Source organism: Marmota marmota, unplaced genomic scaffold, assembly GCF_001458135.2.
Source record: "Marmota marmota marmota unplaced genomic scaffold, marMar, whole genome shotgun sequence".
NCBI classification, from domain to species: domain Eukaryota; kingdom Metazoa; phylum Chordata; class Mammalia; order Rodentia; family Sciuridae; genus Marmota; species Marmota marmota.
The window spans coordinates 5,067,150-5,083,361 of NW_026000222.1; the positions used below are offsets into that span (position 1 = coordinate 5,067,150).

The following is a 16,212-nucleotide window of genomic DNA, read 5'->3' on the forward strand; positions in this document are numbered from 1 at the left end:
CCTTTCTCCCAGGCTGCCACCTTGCACAGAGCAGCTGCTCAGCACATGAATACTTAAACAACCGGGGCATCAGAATGAGGGGAGGGCATGGGACAAAGGTCCAGAGGCCTGATTGATAGAGGGAAATGTGAGCAGAGCTTCCTCAAAATTCTAGCTTGGGAGCCCAAGGGGTCAGCTGCAATGAACTCAGTTGAACTGTCATTCTGCAGCTGAACTTGCTTTCATTATGAGTTAATTTGCTCAACAGAATTCCAGCTCCTGGATTGTTAGGACCTGCAAGCATATACTCACAATATAAATATGTCTCTCCACTGCCTTTGTTTCTTCTACTCTCTTTCTTAACTCTCATTTTCAGGGTCTAAAAGTTACTCCATACATGAAGATATAATCTCATGTTCTTGACAGGAAGAGATCCTGGCCCCTAGCAGGGTTTTCTTATCTATAGTTGATGGGTAAACTGAAGAGGCGCAGTAGGAATGCTCATCTTGCCCTCGGAGAGTCTGTGTGCAGCGGCCAATCTGGATAACCATGACAGGGAGCAAAGATAGGCTGAGAAATACACTCTTTTGGGGAAAAAATAAATGTCTTCATTTTTCCAAGTGAAGGCATTCCTCTTGTAGGTGTAGGGCGGTACAGGGGCTCTGAGCCTAGACTCAAACACTAGCCCTGCTGCCCATTGGCCACCAGCCTTGGTGGTAGTTGACCTTGGTGGACCTCAGCACTCTCATCTATAAAATGGGGATTAGACTAGCACTGTGCTCATTGCCAGGATTAACTGTGGGCTGTGTAAGGGAAGCATATCATGCACAAAGACCTGTATGTAACAGCATTAGTTGTAAAAGTCAAATGCTGGAAACAAGCTATCCACCAACATGTGGATGGATAGACAAATTGTGATAATAGAATACTACTCAGCCACAAAAGGAAAATAATGGATGATATAACGTACAGCACAGGTGACTCTCAATATAACTGAGTGAAAGAAGTCAAGCAAAAAAATCCTGTATGATTTCATCTTCCATAACACTCTAGATAATAAAAATGTAGAACGAAGATGGTGGTTTCCTAGGGACAGAACTAGGGGCTAAGGGAGAGAAGAATTAGGGGGCAGTTAGAAAGAGACCCATGGAAACTTTTAAGGGCATGTGTTTATTGTCTCGACTGTGATAATGGTTTCGTGGCTGTATTTATATGTCAAAACTTATCAAAGTGTGCCCTTTAAATATTTGAAGTCTAATAAATGCCAATTATACCTCAATAAAGCTGCCACAGGAGGATCACTTGGGACAGCCTGTGCTGTATAGCAAAAGGTCTATAAGCGGTTGCTGCTGTGATGGAGAAGATGAAGCTGAAGATGACCATGACCACACCACAGCTCTCAGCCTGGGGGCTGCTCCTGGCTTCGCCCGGGGACTGCAACACCTTTGCTCTCTCTGTCCATTGGTCTTGAAAGCTAAGGTCCAGACTACTTCTCACCTCAGTGTGGTCATCCATCCCTTCTCTGACAGCCACTGTCCTCTGACACTCCACACCTTCCTCTCCTCTCTGTGCCAACAGAGCCTTGACCTTGGGTTCAGGCAGACCCCAGGCTTTGCTATATTCCTTCCTAACCTAGACAGCCTCAGTTTTCTAGTCTGTCCACTGGGGATGGTAATGTGCGACAGCTCAGACATACCTACAGGAGCTAGGGTGGCAAGGTGCCAAGGCTCAGGGAGCCCTGTCTCATCATGATACGTCGCTGAGGGGCTGCTCAGTAGCACACACACACCCCCCACCCCCCACCCCACCCCCGCTTCCGGAACTCTGCACTAAGTGAGTCACGAGATGAGTGTGTGGCAGGCAGAAGCTGCAGATCACCTTTATTCCCAACGGAGCTTACACTGGAGGATGTCGCTTAAGGTGAAAGCAAAATGATCCTTAGTACTAAACCCTGAATTTGACAGATTTGTCTATGTGCTCACAGCAACGCTGAACTCAGGCGGCTCCCAACACGGGGGCACAGGAGGAGCGTTCTGTGCCTGGGAAAGAATAGAGGATTATGCTTTCTGTGGCAGCTCACTCCCAAGAGGGAAAAACAAAAAGCTGTCTGAGTGGATAATGCCAAGTTCATGGCTCCTGAATTTGTATAGAACACAACCTTCTCCTCTCTTGCCCTTCAACAGTGTGAAGCCAGCAGGGCAGAGGCCACAGGGCCACCCGAATGCAGTTCCTACCTCAGGAAGGAAAAGAAACATCAGGAGTAGGGAGTGAATCCTCCCCTCTAATGCAGAGTTTTCCTTCATGATTTCCTTGAGCAGAAGCATCACTTTCCTAACCACATCTTAAGTGTAAAGGCTGAGCACTCAGAAAAAAACAAGCAAAATACAAAAATCATCATGTCAGAAGGCAGCACAGAGAAGGGCATCCTCGGGGCGGCAGCCGTCTGTAAGGTGCCTGCCCAGCTCCTTAGTCATGGGGCTTATACAGCCCACACTGGTTCACTGCCCAGATTGCAACCACTGGCCCAGCAAACCCTATCCCTTGCCACACGCGTCCTGGGCAAGGACTGAATAGAAGGTGCCATTCTGGGGGTGCCACCAGTGTCTGGAGGAAGGGAACTTACTCTCCACAGCCGCAGGTCTCAGACACCATGCTTTCACCCTTCCCCACATACTGTGGCTCTAAACTCTTACCCCTCCAGCGCCCCTTGAGAGGGACCCCCCAAATTGTTGACCACCTTAAAATGTATCCCCAGAGAACAAAACCTACAGTCAATAAATCAAATAATCAGGTGCCAGGGTGGCCTTGCCTGTGGACGGAGCCCCGGGCCTTCCTGCAGAGCAGCCGAGGAGGCCGACTTGGGAGCTGGTGGCAGCACAAAGGCTCTGATGGCCCTCCTGACTGTGGCCCACAAAAGTCCTAAGGTATTCTTTGACACCAATTGCTGGTGAGCCAGAGTTTCTGAATCTCGTCCTTAGGCTTCTGACTCTTGGAGCCAGAAGGCCAGCACTGCTTCACCCCACGGCTTGTCTTCTGAGAGCAGTCACTGTGAAAAGACATGGGCAGCCACCTGCAGACCAAGAACAAGCCCTGGGCATGATCCCCTGATCTTCTGTTTTCTCATCTATAAAATGGTAATGTTGCCCACATCGTGAGATTGTTGTGAGAATAAAGAGAGGACCATGCATGTAAATGGTTAGACCAATGCCTGACATGAAGAAGCAGATAGATATTAGTTCCCATTATTCCTGCATTAAAGACATAAGTACCTTCATGAAAGGATGTAAGAAGGATATGACATGAGATGCAATCAAGATTTGAGAGGAATCCATTTTAATCACCTTAGAAATCACTTTAGAGCTGTATGTAGAAAATTACTGATATTCTGGATTTTTAGTTATTTTAACTGAATACTAGGAGTATTGTATAGCCCAGTGTACTTGTGAGTTGAGTAATTTGCAGATATCTTAGGGAGACATATCTTTTGTCAAATTTCAAGAATCAACTATTTAACCTTAACCTGCCTTATTTGAGAGCACCTGCCTTTTTCCTTGTTGCCTCAAAGTCACTGTCAGTGATCTGTAGTGGAGTCCTTCTGTGGCCTGGATGGAATTCCCATGGGATTGTCAATCTGGACTCTGTAAGGAGGTAGCTCTCTTCCTGCCTATTTTGGCCCTCAGTTATCCCTTAGTCATACTTGTTGCACTTTTACTTCCAGGGAACAGGCACTCTTCCCAGCTAGAGAAAACAGAACCAGAACAGCAGGTGGGTGGCTGAGACTTCCCCACACCATGAACCTGTCTTTTCCCTATTAATCTTTCTCTGAATATTGTGATAGGACGATTCTAGAATCCTGATGTCTCTGTAGCATGTTAATGTGTTAATTAGTTAAAATGAACCTCCTCTTGATATCCTCACCCTTGGCCACTTAAGTTTGCAGGCAGCAGAGTATTCTGTCTGACCTCTTAACTCTTGGCTCTGCCATGTCATGGAATAGTGCAAGCTCTTGCACCTCTGTCACTGCCACATGCATGTGTCTCAGCTAGCCTCCTGGAGCACAAAAGCACTCCATTCATCCTAGCCAACACCATCCCAGATCAATCAATAGCCGCACAATCTGAGTAAGGAGACTGGCCAGATGAGCAGAGTCAGCCAAACTGCATCTGGCCACACATGTCCATGGCACTCTAAGTCAGCAAATCCCAGCCAATACCTGCTAAACCCTACAGATTTACAGACTAATCAAATGTCACCACCATAAGCCAATGATACTTCAAGGTTGTGTGTTATTCAGCATTATTGTGGCAACAGGTAACTAACACAGCTTCCCCCATGTGGATCCATGTCTGGAAGACTTACGACAAAACTGCAGGGTTTCTTACTCCATTCCTGTCAGCCACCCCTCACTGAAGCTTTAGGTAGTAAGGCAAGTCTGGTGAGGGGAATTCATGGCCTGGTCTGAATGGTTGATATCACTGTCAAGAGTCCTGTTACCTCAGCCTGCAGGGAGTGGAAGCTTGATGATTTCCTTGAACATAAAAAATTACCCAATTCCACAAATAGACACAACCACTGTCCACCGAGACAACACTCCATTTGACACTAATACACTTAAAATGGATGGCTTGTCTCTTCTGTCACCCAGAACAATTTTACCATCACATGTCTGCTTTTGAAATATGAAATCTTTGAAGAACTACAACTTTCTCTGCAGTTTGGATTTTTTTTTCTTTTGCAGAGAGTTATTTTAAATACCCCCAAACTTGTGTGGGAGTGCCAACGGCCACATTTAATTGGCCAGATTGTTAGCCTGGGCGATGCAGCACTCTTCAGAAAATTAAACATAGACATGATTGTTACTTTGCTCTGTTATTGTGGCTACAGAATGGCAAACCAATCTGTTGAAACCAAAAAATCCAGCCGCTCAATTATCTGTCAGGCTTACACAGCTAAATACTCCATAAGCAGATTTTTTTCATACTTAGCTGAGACATATTTTGATTGAATATATTGCTTGCTTGGCATCGTGCATGGCCAAGGCTCAAGGTTTTCTTAACAGCCCAGCAGTTCCCTCAGAAAATTTTGTCTTACAAAGATGGGCCCCCAGGTGCACTCACTTAACCTATACACATTTTGTACACACCTACTCTGTGCCTGAAGCTGTGTGAGGTGCTGGGAGGAAGGGAAAGTTAATGACAGCCAGTTAGATAACCAGCAAGAGGGTGCGAGGAGAGCAGAAGCTGAGTTTCTGACTCTAAAGCAATGGCTCCCCATCGGGGGCAATTTTGATCTTCTCCATCAGGGGACATCTGCCAATCCCTGGAGCTAGTTTTGATAGTTATGACAGGGTACTACTAGAGCCTGGTGGGTAGAGGCCAGGCATGATCTAATCCTCCTACAATGCACATGACTGCCCTCCCAACAAAGAAGTAGCCAGCTAAAAATGCCAGCATCATGGAGGTTGCAAGTCTGTGCACTGAACCAATTTCTCTAAGAGCAAAGTCTCTGTCTTATCCATTGCTATATCTTCTGCCTCAACACAGGCAGGTAGGTGCAGGCAAGTGGACAGATGGATTTCACACCCTGCAGAGGACATCAACAGAGGTACAGGATGGCCACTGAATATGTTTGGGGCATGAGAAATTAAAAGGATGGTTCTATTATCCACTGGCATTTAGGTGGCTCCAAAGAGGCGAGTGATCTGGTAGTTTGAACATGAACTTACAGGACTATGTTGAGTGCTGAATTTGGTCTTCTGAAGGACCCCACCACTCTGACCTTACCCTCTCTCCTAGTTTCTCTTTTAACTCTGACAAGGTGTGGTGGGTTGTTCCTGAAAACCTTCCTGGCCTGAAATAAAGATAATCTGTCTTCTTTTGTTTCTTAACTGCTGGAAATGAGAGTGAATCCGTCATACCTAACGTTCTGTAGATTCATTTGGCCAATTATTCTACTTTAGGTCTGAACTCATCCCTCGTAATGTACAATCTGCTTTAGATGTTAATTTTTAATGGTGTGATTCTGGCTTGTCCTTCAAACAAGTTGAGTAGAAACACTGATTTATTTTTATCCCTTTCATCACTGCCAGGGAACAGGCTGCATTACTCGAGAATATATTCTCTTGCCTCTGCTCCCCTACCATAGAGTTTATGAAGATAAATGCCCGTGGGTTGATCTCTCCAGCAGACTGGCTGTGCACCCCAGTTATTAACAGGGACTGGGTTGGTGCCACAGCGGGAGACCTCTCAAGGCCAACAGAATCCTGTGCCTGCCTTTTGGGAAGTCACAGTGAAGTGGGGAGATGCTGGCAGCTGCACCTGGTGTCCAGGACCGCAGCTCAGGAGGCTGAATTCACTGACCTGTATATGTCAGCCATGGATCACATGGTCCTTAGAACAGAGACTAGGCCTTGGGTGAATATGCTTCTCATGGCCATCTTAAATTTGGTTTCTCATTAGAAATCCTCCAAGGAGAATCACATATTGGAGCAAGTGATTAGGAAACCTTTCCTCTTCGAGATTCAGTGAAATGTGGGGGTTTTTTGAGCACAGGTCTGTCCATCCAGGTTCAGCTTGTCCAACTGCCTGCTGAGCCCCCGAGACTGCGTGCTGTACTTAAATAGGACAGAGCTTGGAAACCCACCAAACAAATGTCATCACAACTACTCTGCTGAGCCGGGCGGACTTGGCCAAAGTTAAAAGAGGTGAGAGAAAGATTCCTTTGTTTTCTCAACAAACACCTACTACACCAGGCACCGTGCCAGGCACAGAGGACACCAAGCACCAGGCACACACCTTCCTGGCTTCTGAGTGGCTTCCAGTCCATGGTGGGAGAGGGGCAGGAGTTTGCTTTGGTTTTGAGCCACCCTTTCTTTCTGTAATTCTTTAGAGAGACGCAGACCTCTTTGACTGTGCCTTTCCTTTCTTTTCTTTTTGGCAGCTTTAACATGTCTAACTCTTCTCCAAATTTCTGGTATCAGCCTTAAAAAGAAGCAAGAAATCTTGAGCTAGGCAGGTGCCAATGTGGGTTCACAGGTCACTGTCCACCAAAGTCAGGATTCTCTGAGATGCTCTTGTTCGTTTCTGTTGTGCTCACTGCCTCATGTCTTGAAACTGGCTGCAGAAATTGTAGGTGTCGTGTCATCAGGATAAGGAAAGAAAAGAGGGAGACAAAGGCTGATGTTCCATTCTGACTGAATCTGAGCCTTTTAATAAAGATGGAAAGCCTTTCTGCAAAGCCCAGCCCTGCAGGCTTGAGTTTGTACCTCGTCCAGATCACTGACATACAGCTACCTCTAACTAGCAGGTGGCAATCAGGGAAGGGGTGTGGATGGGGTCAGTTGAGTCAAGCAAAAGAGCCTGGGAAGCGGTCCATTCGGAAAGCACTGCTGAAGAAACAGATCTTCCTAAAGAAAGTCTGCATTTAGGTGCTACAGAGTTATAAGCAGTTTGGAAACTAGGGTTTAAAAGCTATGATGGTCTTGAAAACTTCCCCTTATCCTTGAAATCAATCTTCATATCTGCACTATGGAATACATTTAATTATTAACTCCATTTTACAAAGCAACTGGGGTGCAGAGAGGTTAAGGATCCAGGCCAAGAACACAGTGGAGAGCCACAGGCTTTTTCTAGGTGGATCATTGCCAGACACACAAACGGACAAGTGACCATGGGGAGGATAGGGACTCACAGACGTCACACAAGCCCACCCTGGTTCTTCAGACAGTGAACCTGTGGCAAAGATCTAGGAGAAACAGTCCTTAGGATGTGCAAGTCCAGGCAATGAGGGCAAGAAGAACAGAGAAATGAGGCAAAGAAAAAATGATACAATGCAGTGCTGTCCTGCACCAGCCAGAGCCTCGGAGAGCTGTGACAGGCCATGGTCAGCTGAACAAGGACTCAAAGACACCCACATCCTCATCATCCTCATCCCCAGAACACCTGATTATGTGGCCATGCTTGGCAGAAGGGATTTGGAACATGAGATTAAGTTCTTGAGATGGGGAGACCAGCACAGGCCGTCCAAGGCAGCTCTGTGGCATCCTCAGGGTTCTTATATGAGGGACACAGGAGGGTAAGGGTCAGATAAAGAGATGTGGAGCCAGGTAAGGAAGAGGCCAAGAGCCAAAGTAAGCAGCAGCCTGCAGAAGAGAAAAGGCAAACATGGTTCCACCCAGGGTGCAGAACGACTTGACTCTGCCAGCTCCTTTGATGCACCATCTTCCTTGACCACTGTGCCCATGGTAATCTCTTCCTAATACGAGGTCTATTTGCAGGCTTGTTCACTGGGACTCAAAACATTCCTAGGGGTTTACGGCAGGGAGCTTGGAGGGGGACATCAATATGGCTTTATCATTTTAATCGCCTCTGAATGCCCACCTCCCCCATTTGTCAACATTCACCTCATGGGGAGCTCACTCCCCACCCTCAAGTTCCCCAGCCCCCTTGCAGCCCCTCAAGGATCCATATCCCATGACCCATGGTGGGCTCCAGCTCATCTGCAAGCATAATAAGTGCAGGGTATAAGGAGCTGCCTAAGGCAGAGACAAAGGAGAAATAGTGGAGGGAATCTGGGACCTGCCAAGGTTTCGTCCAATACCAAGGCAACTGTGTCTCCCTGGGGAGAAAATCATCTAGATATTAATCTAGCTTTTCTAAAGTGTGGTGTCACTTCTAGGGAGAAATTTTTGTCTTTGCCTAATATCCAATCCCTACTTTGGGTAACTGCACTCTTATTTTCTTGGGAAACCACCCTTCCAAACCGCAGGCATGTCCTAAAGTTGGCTGACACCCCCTCCCTGCCCCCAAGCACTTATTTCAGAAGGAGACATAGTCTGACTTGGTTAATCAGACCCCAGAATTCCCTCTCCACTCACTGGCCAGCAACAGGCACAGTCCCAAGCCTGGCCAAACAACCGGTTTAGGGTGGATTATATGGCCTGCCTGTTTTGTAGGTCTCAGTTCTGAAACATGTTAGGAGTACCAGAAATCCATCACCTCTCTTTTTCCTACCAGTCTTGGAATAGAACTTCCCAGGACCACCACCTGAACAGGCTTCACTAGTCGTGAAGCAGCATGCCAGGGTGGGAAGGAGCACCCCTGGGTGTCAGATGGCCTCCTGACCCAACAGAACGTAAACAGGAGTGAGCTTTAGTCTACGTGAGGCACTGCATCCCCTCTTGTAACTTCAGTCCAACTCAGGAGTATCGCTCTTTTGAAAGAGTCCCAATACAGCGCTTCCTCAGGGACATTTTAACCTCTTGCCACAGGAAGGCCCCTCGTGGATTCAGATGCTTCTAGACATGGTAGTTAAGAAAGCCAGAGGCAAGTCAGAGAGCCACAGGGTCCAGAGTTCCTTGAAGACTTTCGTGTCCTGAGGAGAACCGCAGCTGGACCTTGGTATGGCATCTACTGAGTCTGGACCCTTCCCTAAGGGCACTGAAGGCCACCTGCCAGCCCAGGCCAGGGCCACCTCAACAGGCAGGCTTGGGAAGTTGTTCTCTGCTCAGTTACACCACCTCTTACAGAATGGGGAAACAGCATAAAATCCATTTCTTAGGGCGTGAACAGCTCAGCTGTAGATTGGAGGGCTGGCTGACCTGTTTGCACTGCCCAGCCCTGGCGCAGTGATTCTAGTGATTACACATGGCCGATTCCAGCCTCCGTGAAATAGAAAATTGCTGCCAATTGTCAAGGACAGGTCTGGCCCAGGCTGAATCCTACCTACATCCAGTCCCAAGCATGAAGCCATCTTGTCATGCTGTATCCCCTGTTCCAAAACCAAGACATACCTCTCAGGACGAAAAAAGGCCATTTCCAAAAACAGTAATTGTGTAATATACAGAATGTAACAAAGGGAGACCCTCGAGCTCCATTACTTTGAAGGGTCTGTCAGTGTTTTCATTACAGTCCATTTTCTGTGGTGATTTGTCTTCAGCAGCGATGCTGGGCTGACTGCTGGGGCTCAGCACCCACAGGCCCGGCCCAGGAGGACCAGGAGGAGCTTGCTTTAGTGGGAACTGTGTGGCCGCCTCTATGTTGAGAACTTGCATGCTGTGAAATAGATCCAAGTCTGGGTCTTCTGCCTTCTTGTGGCAGTTCTTACTCTGAGCACCCTTATTAGCTCACCTGAACACCCTGCTTTTCTTACAGGCTGAACTAGCTGAGGCCAGGGACAAAGGCAGGAGAGTCATTTTTTATACTCCACACAGGGCTATTTTTCAGAGTAGAGGAAGAGAGAGGATTCATAGTTGAGATCCATGAATAAAGCTTATACGGTTTTTTTCAGGTAAAAGAATGTATCATGTAATTACAGATAATCACTTAAAAGTTATCTCCTATCTTCTCCCTCACATGACTGTTCCCAGCCTCACGTGGAGGCACTGCATCCTTCTGAGGGAGGGGATATTGTATGAAATATCTCCTGCCCCACACAGGCCACCTGTCTCCTGGGAAGTGGAAAGAGAGTCCAAGAGCCCACATCTTATCACAGAAAAGCTAAGTCCTAGAAATTTAGCCCAGAAGGAACCCCCAAATAGCTCCCAGGTCAACCAACATGCAGTCTGGGCCTGGTGTTCATACACATTGAGATTCCAGCTCAGATATTAGCATCCTACCCAGAGCCCAGCAGTCTAGCTGCAGATTCAGAAAAGGTGAGAAGGAAGGTAGAAAATCAGCCTGAACAAGCTCTTCCCTTGGTTTTCTGTCCTTGGCCTCCTGGGCACTAGGAGACACCTGCAATTATATTCAGACACTGTCTTCTTTACACCAGAGACCTGTCCACGGCCCTGAGGTTCACAGCACTGTTCCCGGCCATCAGCATGATCCTGCCATTGCTGTTCTCGCTGGAAGCACTTATGGAGAGCCTTAAGGCTGCCCATGCCACAGGCCACCAGTCCTGTTCCAGTGCCCTGACGTGGACATCCCAAAGATGCCCAATTCTAAATCCCAGAACCTGTGAATATGGGTTGCATGGCACTTGCTATTGAGATGACCCATGTTTGAAAGGGCATATGACATGCCCAAGGTCACCATGTTGGAAGCCAAGATATGCTGGCCCAGCCCTCATGTCCTAGACCACCACTGGATCCTACCTGTCAACTGCAGTGTCACTACACAGGCTCCCAGGAAGCCAACCCGGAGGTCAGCATGTCTACAGGGAGGTAGGTGCACAGATCGACACCCGTGGGAGGGGTTAGGGAGGGTGGAAAGGGTAAAGCTGGGCTCTTATAGATCCTACAAGCACCCTGGCTTGTCCCAAAGATTCTCTACAGCTAGAAGGGCCTAATGCAGACTGTGCTGCCTCAGGCCAGGATGGCTGGACGTCCATGCCCTGTATTCATGTCCTATTCCTGTTGCACAGCTTAGAACAACACAGTTATTCTTGCACAGCTCTGGAGGCCAGAATGCCAGTATGGAATTCTCCACGGGCTAAAGTCAAGGTGATCTCAGGCTGTACCCCTCTGGAGGCTCCAGGGGCTCCCCTGACTCCTCTTCTCCAGTTTCAGAGGCACCTGCATTTCCTTGTGGTCTCTTCCTCCATCTTCAAAGCACATCACTGCACCCCTGCTCAGTTACCACATGTCCTTTTCTGTCTGATGCCTCCCTGCCTCTCTTTTATAAGGACCCTTGACATGACATTGAGCTCACTGACATAATCCATGACAATCTCCCCTCTCGAAGTCTTAACTAATCGCATCTGCAAAAAGTCTTTTACCATATAAAGTAACACATTCACAGGTGCCAGAGACTAGCGTGTGGACATTGTGGGAACCCTCAGCCTGCCACATGACCCCTCAGTCATTCACTGTGGACATCCTGCTAAGGCATACCTTGAAGGTTGCATTTTGACCATAGCTGGGGCCACATCCTTTCTGAAGAGAGACCTGGGGAGCATGTTCATCACAGGTCTCCAGAAAGTTCAGGCCCAACCTGGCCCCAACCCACTCCCTTTGCTTAAAACACCTAATTTTGCCCAGTTTTGCCTCCCAGCTCTATGTTCCATCCCAGACTCGGTTACTAGGATCTGCTTAATCTTCCTCTCCTGTGAATCGTAATGCTCTGATTTTATATTTATGGCCAACTGTTTAAAGTACCTCTTGAGTGTCTGGCCACAACTCAATTGTCCATTATTGCAATAATCATCTGTCTCTTTGTATTCTGAGAGCAGCGAAGACCAGGAAACACACAAGCCTGCTTTCGGGTTGAGCAGTTGTGTTTGGGGGCGTTTCTCTCCCTGCTGTGAATGTGTTACACTGAAGCATATTTCCACCCATCTGCAGCCGAGCCATATTGCAGGTAACTGTGAGCAAAACAAGCAATAAAACTGCAAAGGGGCCACTGCCGTTTTGTACACGTCGACTCTCGGTTACCTGTGCCGACAGCGTACTCCTCTTCTGAGGTCCTTGCTGACTTGCCAAGCAACACCTGTGACCTGGAGATACAAAGGAAAGTCAAAAAGAAGTAAGAAAATGCTGATGGCTGCTTTTCACAAAGACTCAAGGCCTGGGAGTCCTCACAGACTCCCTCCTCTGGTCCTGCCCTCTGAATAAAACCCTTTTGAAGGTCATTCATCTTGCAGAAGGAATGACAAACATCGCTCTGTCCACCAGAGTGGACGCTCCTCATTGTCTTGCCTGTCTTTTTCTCCTTTCACTGGGAAAGAGCTAACCTGTCACTCCATGTGATTCTGGAGGGACTGTCAGGAGAGAGACCTCATCTTCCTACCCCCTTAGATAGAGACCTAGGCATCTGGAGGTTATTAGAGTTTCCAGTCAATCAGTTTTTCTCTCCCCATCCTTTTCTCTTTTCCTCACCCTCTCTCACAGGTCTCTAAACCGCTAGGATGCAAGTTTCGGGGGGGCAGGGGGTGTTGTTGCTGAGAGCCATGCTCTCAGGGGGTGTTGTTTGTCTGCTCTGGAGATGGAAAGTGGAACCCTGGAGTCTCTGTTGAACCCCTGGACCCAATCATGCCTGAAGGCAGCACTAGATTTTTCTCAGTTATATGAGCCAATATATTCTCCTTTCAACCTCAGTTAATAGGTTCTACCATGTGGTACAGAAAGTGCCTCATTACTACTTCTTTTGTATCTCCCTCTAGACATTTCTCAGCAGCTCCAAACCCAAATGCTCCAAACTGAATTCAGCATCTTGCCGTCCTATGCCTGTGTCTACTATGCTGGCTTTTTCCAGAACAGTTTCATTTTCCACATCCCTAACCTCTAGGTGTCTTCCTTCAAGTCTCACCCTCACTGGCTGCCTTTCCCTGTCTGGTCTGGATGACTGTGAATGTGTCACCTCATGGTAAGGCAGAGGTTTCCTGCATCTATCCCTCCCCCACTCCCCCATGCCCCTTCCCCAGCACTGATTTCAACAGCCTAACTCTACGCAAAAGATCCCAGTGGGACCATGAAGTACAAGTCAGGCCCCATTTGTCCTCCCTTGACCTTCAACGTGGAAATGTAGTACCTATAAACTTGGATTTTAATGACAGACCAGGACTCAAAAATCTTACCTACTGCTCCTTGGCTAAAAGATTTTGGCTGAAAGTTTCTAAACCTCTCTGATCCCAATATACTCATTTTTTAAATGGAGAGAAAAGAAGCCATTTTGCATGGTTATAGCAAGAATTAAATATGTTACTATATGTTAATGGTTAAGCCCAGAGACAGTGATGGCAGCAGTGCCCAATGGTTAATTCAGCAAGTGTTTCCCGAGCACCTGCTGAGGATTTCTTTAGATATTTGCTCCTGACTCAACACACACACACACACACACACACACACACACACACTCACACACACCTGATAAAAATGCTTCCTTCACTCACTAACTCAGCCAACTTGTGTGGTGCTTCCTGCAGGCCAGCCTAATGCTGGACACCATGGAGACAGCAGTCAATGAGACTTGGCCCCTGACTTCCAGGAACTCAATGTCCAGTAGGGGAGACAGCAGAAGTATAAATAGACCATCTCTAATGCTACCAGATCCCTAAATGGAGCTTTTAAAATCTTGGTTTCTAAGATTCTGTGACTTTATAAAAAGCAGCTTTTCTTCTGTAGAAGTAGAAACCAGAGCTGGGTGCAGTAGCTCATGCCTGTAATTCCAGAGGCTTGGGAAGCTGAGGCAGGAGGATTGTGAGTTCCACAGTCAGCCTCAGCAACTTAGCGAGGTGCCCAGTAACTTAGCAAGACCCTCTCTCTAAGTAAAATATAAAAAGGGCTGAGGATGAGTCTCAGCAATTAAGCACCCCTGGGTTAATGCCTGGTATTGAAAAAAAAAAAAAAAAGAAACCAGAGGTCCATGGATTAGATTAGAGGAAGGTAGGCCGACTAACTCTCCTCCATCATACCCTCTGGAACTCTGCCCAGTGAGAGGAACCCCTGACCCACTGCCAGAAGTGACTCCACAGTGGGAGGCAGCACAGTCTACGGAGTGACTTTCCAAAGAGCAGCCGGGCCACAGTCCCCACAGCACCCCTCATCAGAACCTGTTCCTTCCAGGTCCGGGCCTTTGTGATGTTCTCCAGAGTGGGGCAGCTGGGCCCAGCCAGCCTCCTGCCTCCCTCTCATCTTCACTTAGGTGGGAGGGCATGGCAAGGTGCCCAGAGAGGGCGTGCTGAGAACCACTGCTCTGGGAAGGAAAAGCGGAGAAATAGGCAGCTTCCAGGAACTTCCCAGGGAGCAGAGCGGGTGGCTACAGCAGGGCTTTTCAAGGCCAGAACTGAAGATTGGAGCCAGCTCATCCTCTGCTGTGGGGGGCTGCCCTGTGTACGACGGAGGTTGAGTCACACCCCTGAGCTCCCAGTAATGCCAGTGGCACCTCCCCCGGCTAACAGTCAAACGCAGGTCCAGGTCCAGTTATCGCCCCTCAGGGTAAAGTCATCCCCTACTGAGACCCATGGGTCAGTGGCTAGTGCTTCCTGGAGGAGAAGGAGCACTCGCAACTCCGAGGAAGCACACAGGGAGGCCATTAGAGCAAAGGAAGAGCAGTCCCAACAGCCCAGTCACAGCGTGAGGAGGCGGAGGCAGTGCAGAGACCACCCTGGAGCCCAGGGACACAGAAGCAACTCAGTGTGGATCTGTAGACAGAGGGGTAAACCTCACACATCAGAACTGGTCTTCAAACACCACCAGACTCATTGGATGCCCCAGGGGTGGTGGCTTCGAGCCAGTCATTGGGCCTTTCTAGGCTGCAGGTCTTATTCTCTGCCAAAGGAGGAAGGAAGTTGGACGGGTCCTGGAATGGAATATCCTCATTACGGGCTTCCCTTCCACTAACAGGCCTGGGACAGACATCACCAGTGACCCCTGCGCCCTTCCCTCTTGTGCCTGGGTGAGGCCTCCAAATCCTCCTCCACACGTCATTTCTAGAAGCTCAGTGGTCCCACTCACTGTCTGTTGCTGTCACATTATGCCATCATTGCTCACTATCCTCAGAGCAGTTGGTCATTTTCAAACTGTATTCCAGGGCTTCCAGAGAGCCTTCCCAGGGCCATTTTGGTCTTCCATCCAAGTACTAAGCAGGCTTGACCCTCCTTAGCTTCTAAGAACAGACAAGATTAGGCGGGTTCAGGGTGATATGGACATAGACCCCAGGGCCACTTGGGGGAGAAGGGAACAGGGCAGGTAAGCCCGAGATTTTTAAACCCCACTCGACTGACTGAAGGCTTTCATCTGCTTTACATAACAGATTTCTCATGGGGTTTCACTGGAACAACGTACGCCCTCAGCTCACATACCAAACCTGTGCTCTTATGCTAGGGCTGACATTAAACAATACCGCAAGTGAAGCAGCTTAGTCGACCAAGCCATTTGGTACAGCTGGAGGTCAGAGGCGGCATCAGGTGTCCACAGGGCTGGTTTCCCTGAGGGCTGTGAGGGAGGTCTGCTTCAGGCCCCTTTCCCAGCCTCTGCTGGACACTGGTGACTTCTGGCTGGCACCTCTATCACTGTCCTCTCCACCCTCATCTTCTCATGACATTTCCCATTTATCCACATTTCCCCTTTTGTGAGGACAAGAGTCATATTGGATTAGGTCCACTGATGGTCTCACTTTGATATGATTACTTTTGTCAAGACCTTATCTCTAAATGATGTCACACTGTGTTATACTGGAGGTAAGGACATCAGCACCTAAGTTTGGGTAGGGGAGTGCAACCTAATCTACAATGCTGTCCTCCATCACCCTGAACCCTCCATCCCAGAATCTCTGAAATATTTAACCCATTCCAGAA

The 16,212-nt window shown here is 48.2% G+C and overlaps 1 protein-coding gene across 1 annotated transcript in view; it reads right to left on the reverse strand.

Moving 5' to 3' along the window:
• The window catches only part of Cdh13 (cadherin 13), a 1,261,125-nt gene that overhangs the window by 968,904 nt on the left and 276,009 nt on the right, over positions 1–16,212 (reverse strand). The window contains exon 2 of the mRNA XM_048792348.1: positions 12,350–12,411. Within this exon, the coding sequence (XP_048648305.1) occupies positions 12,350–12,411 (62 nt within the window). The remainder of the gene's footprint in view (positions 1–12,349; positions 12,412–16,212) is intronic.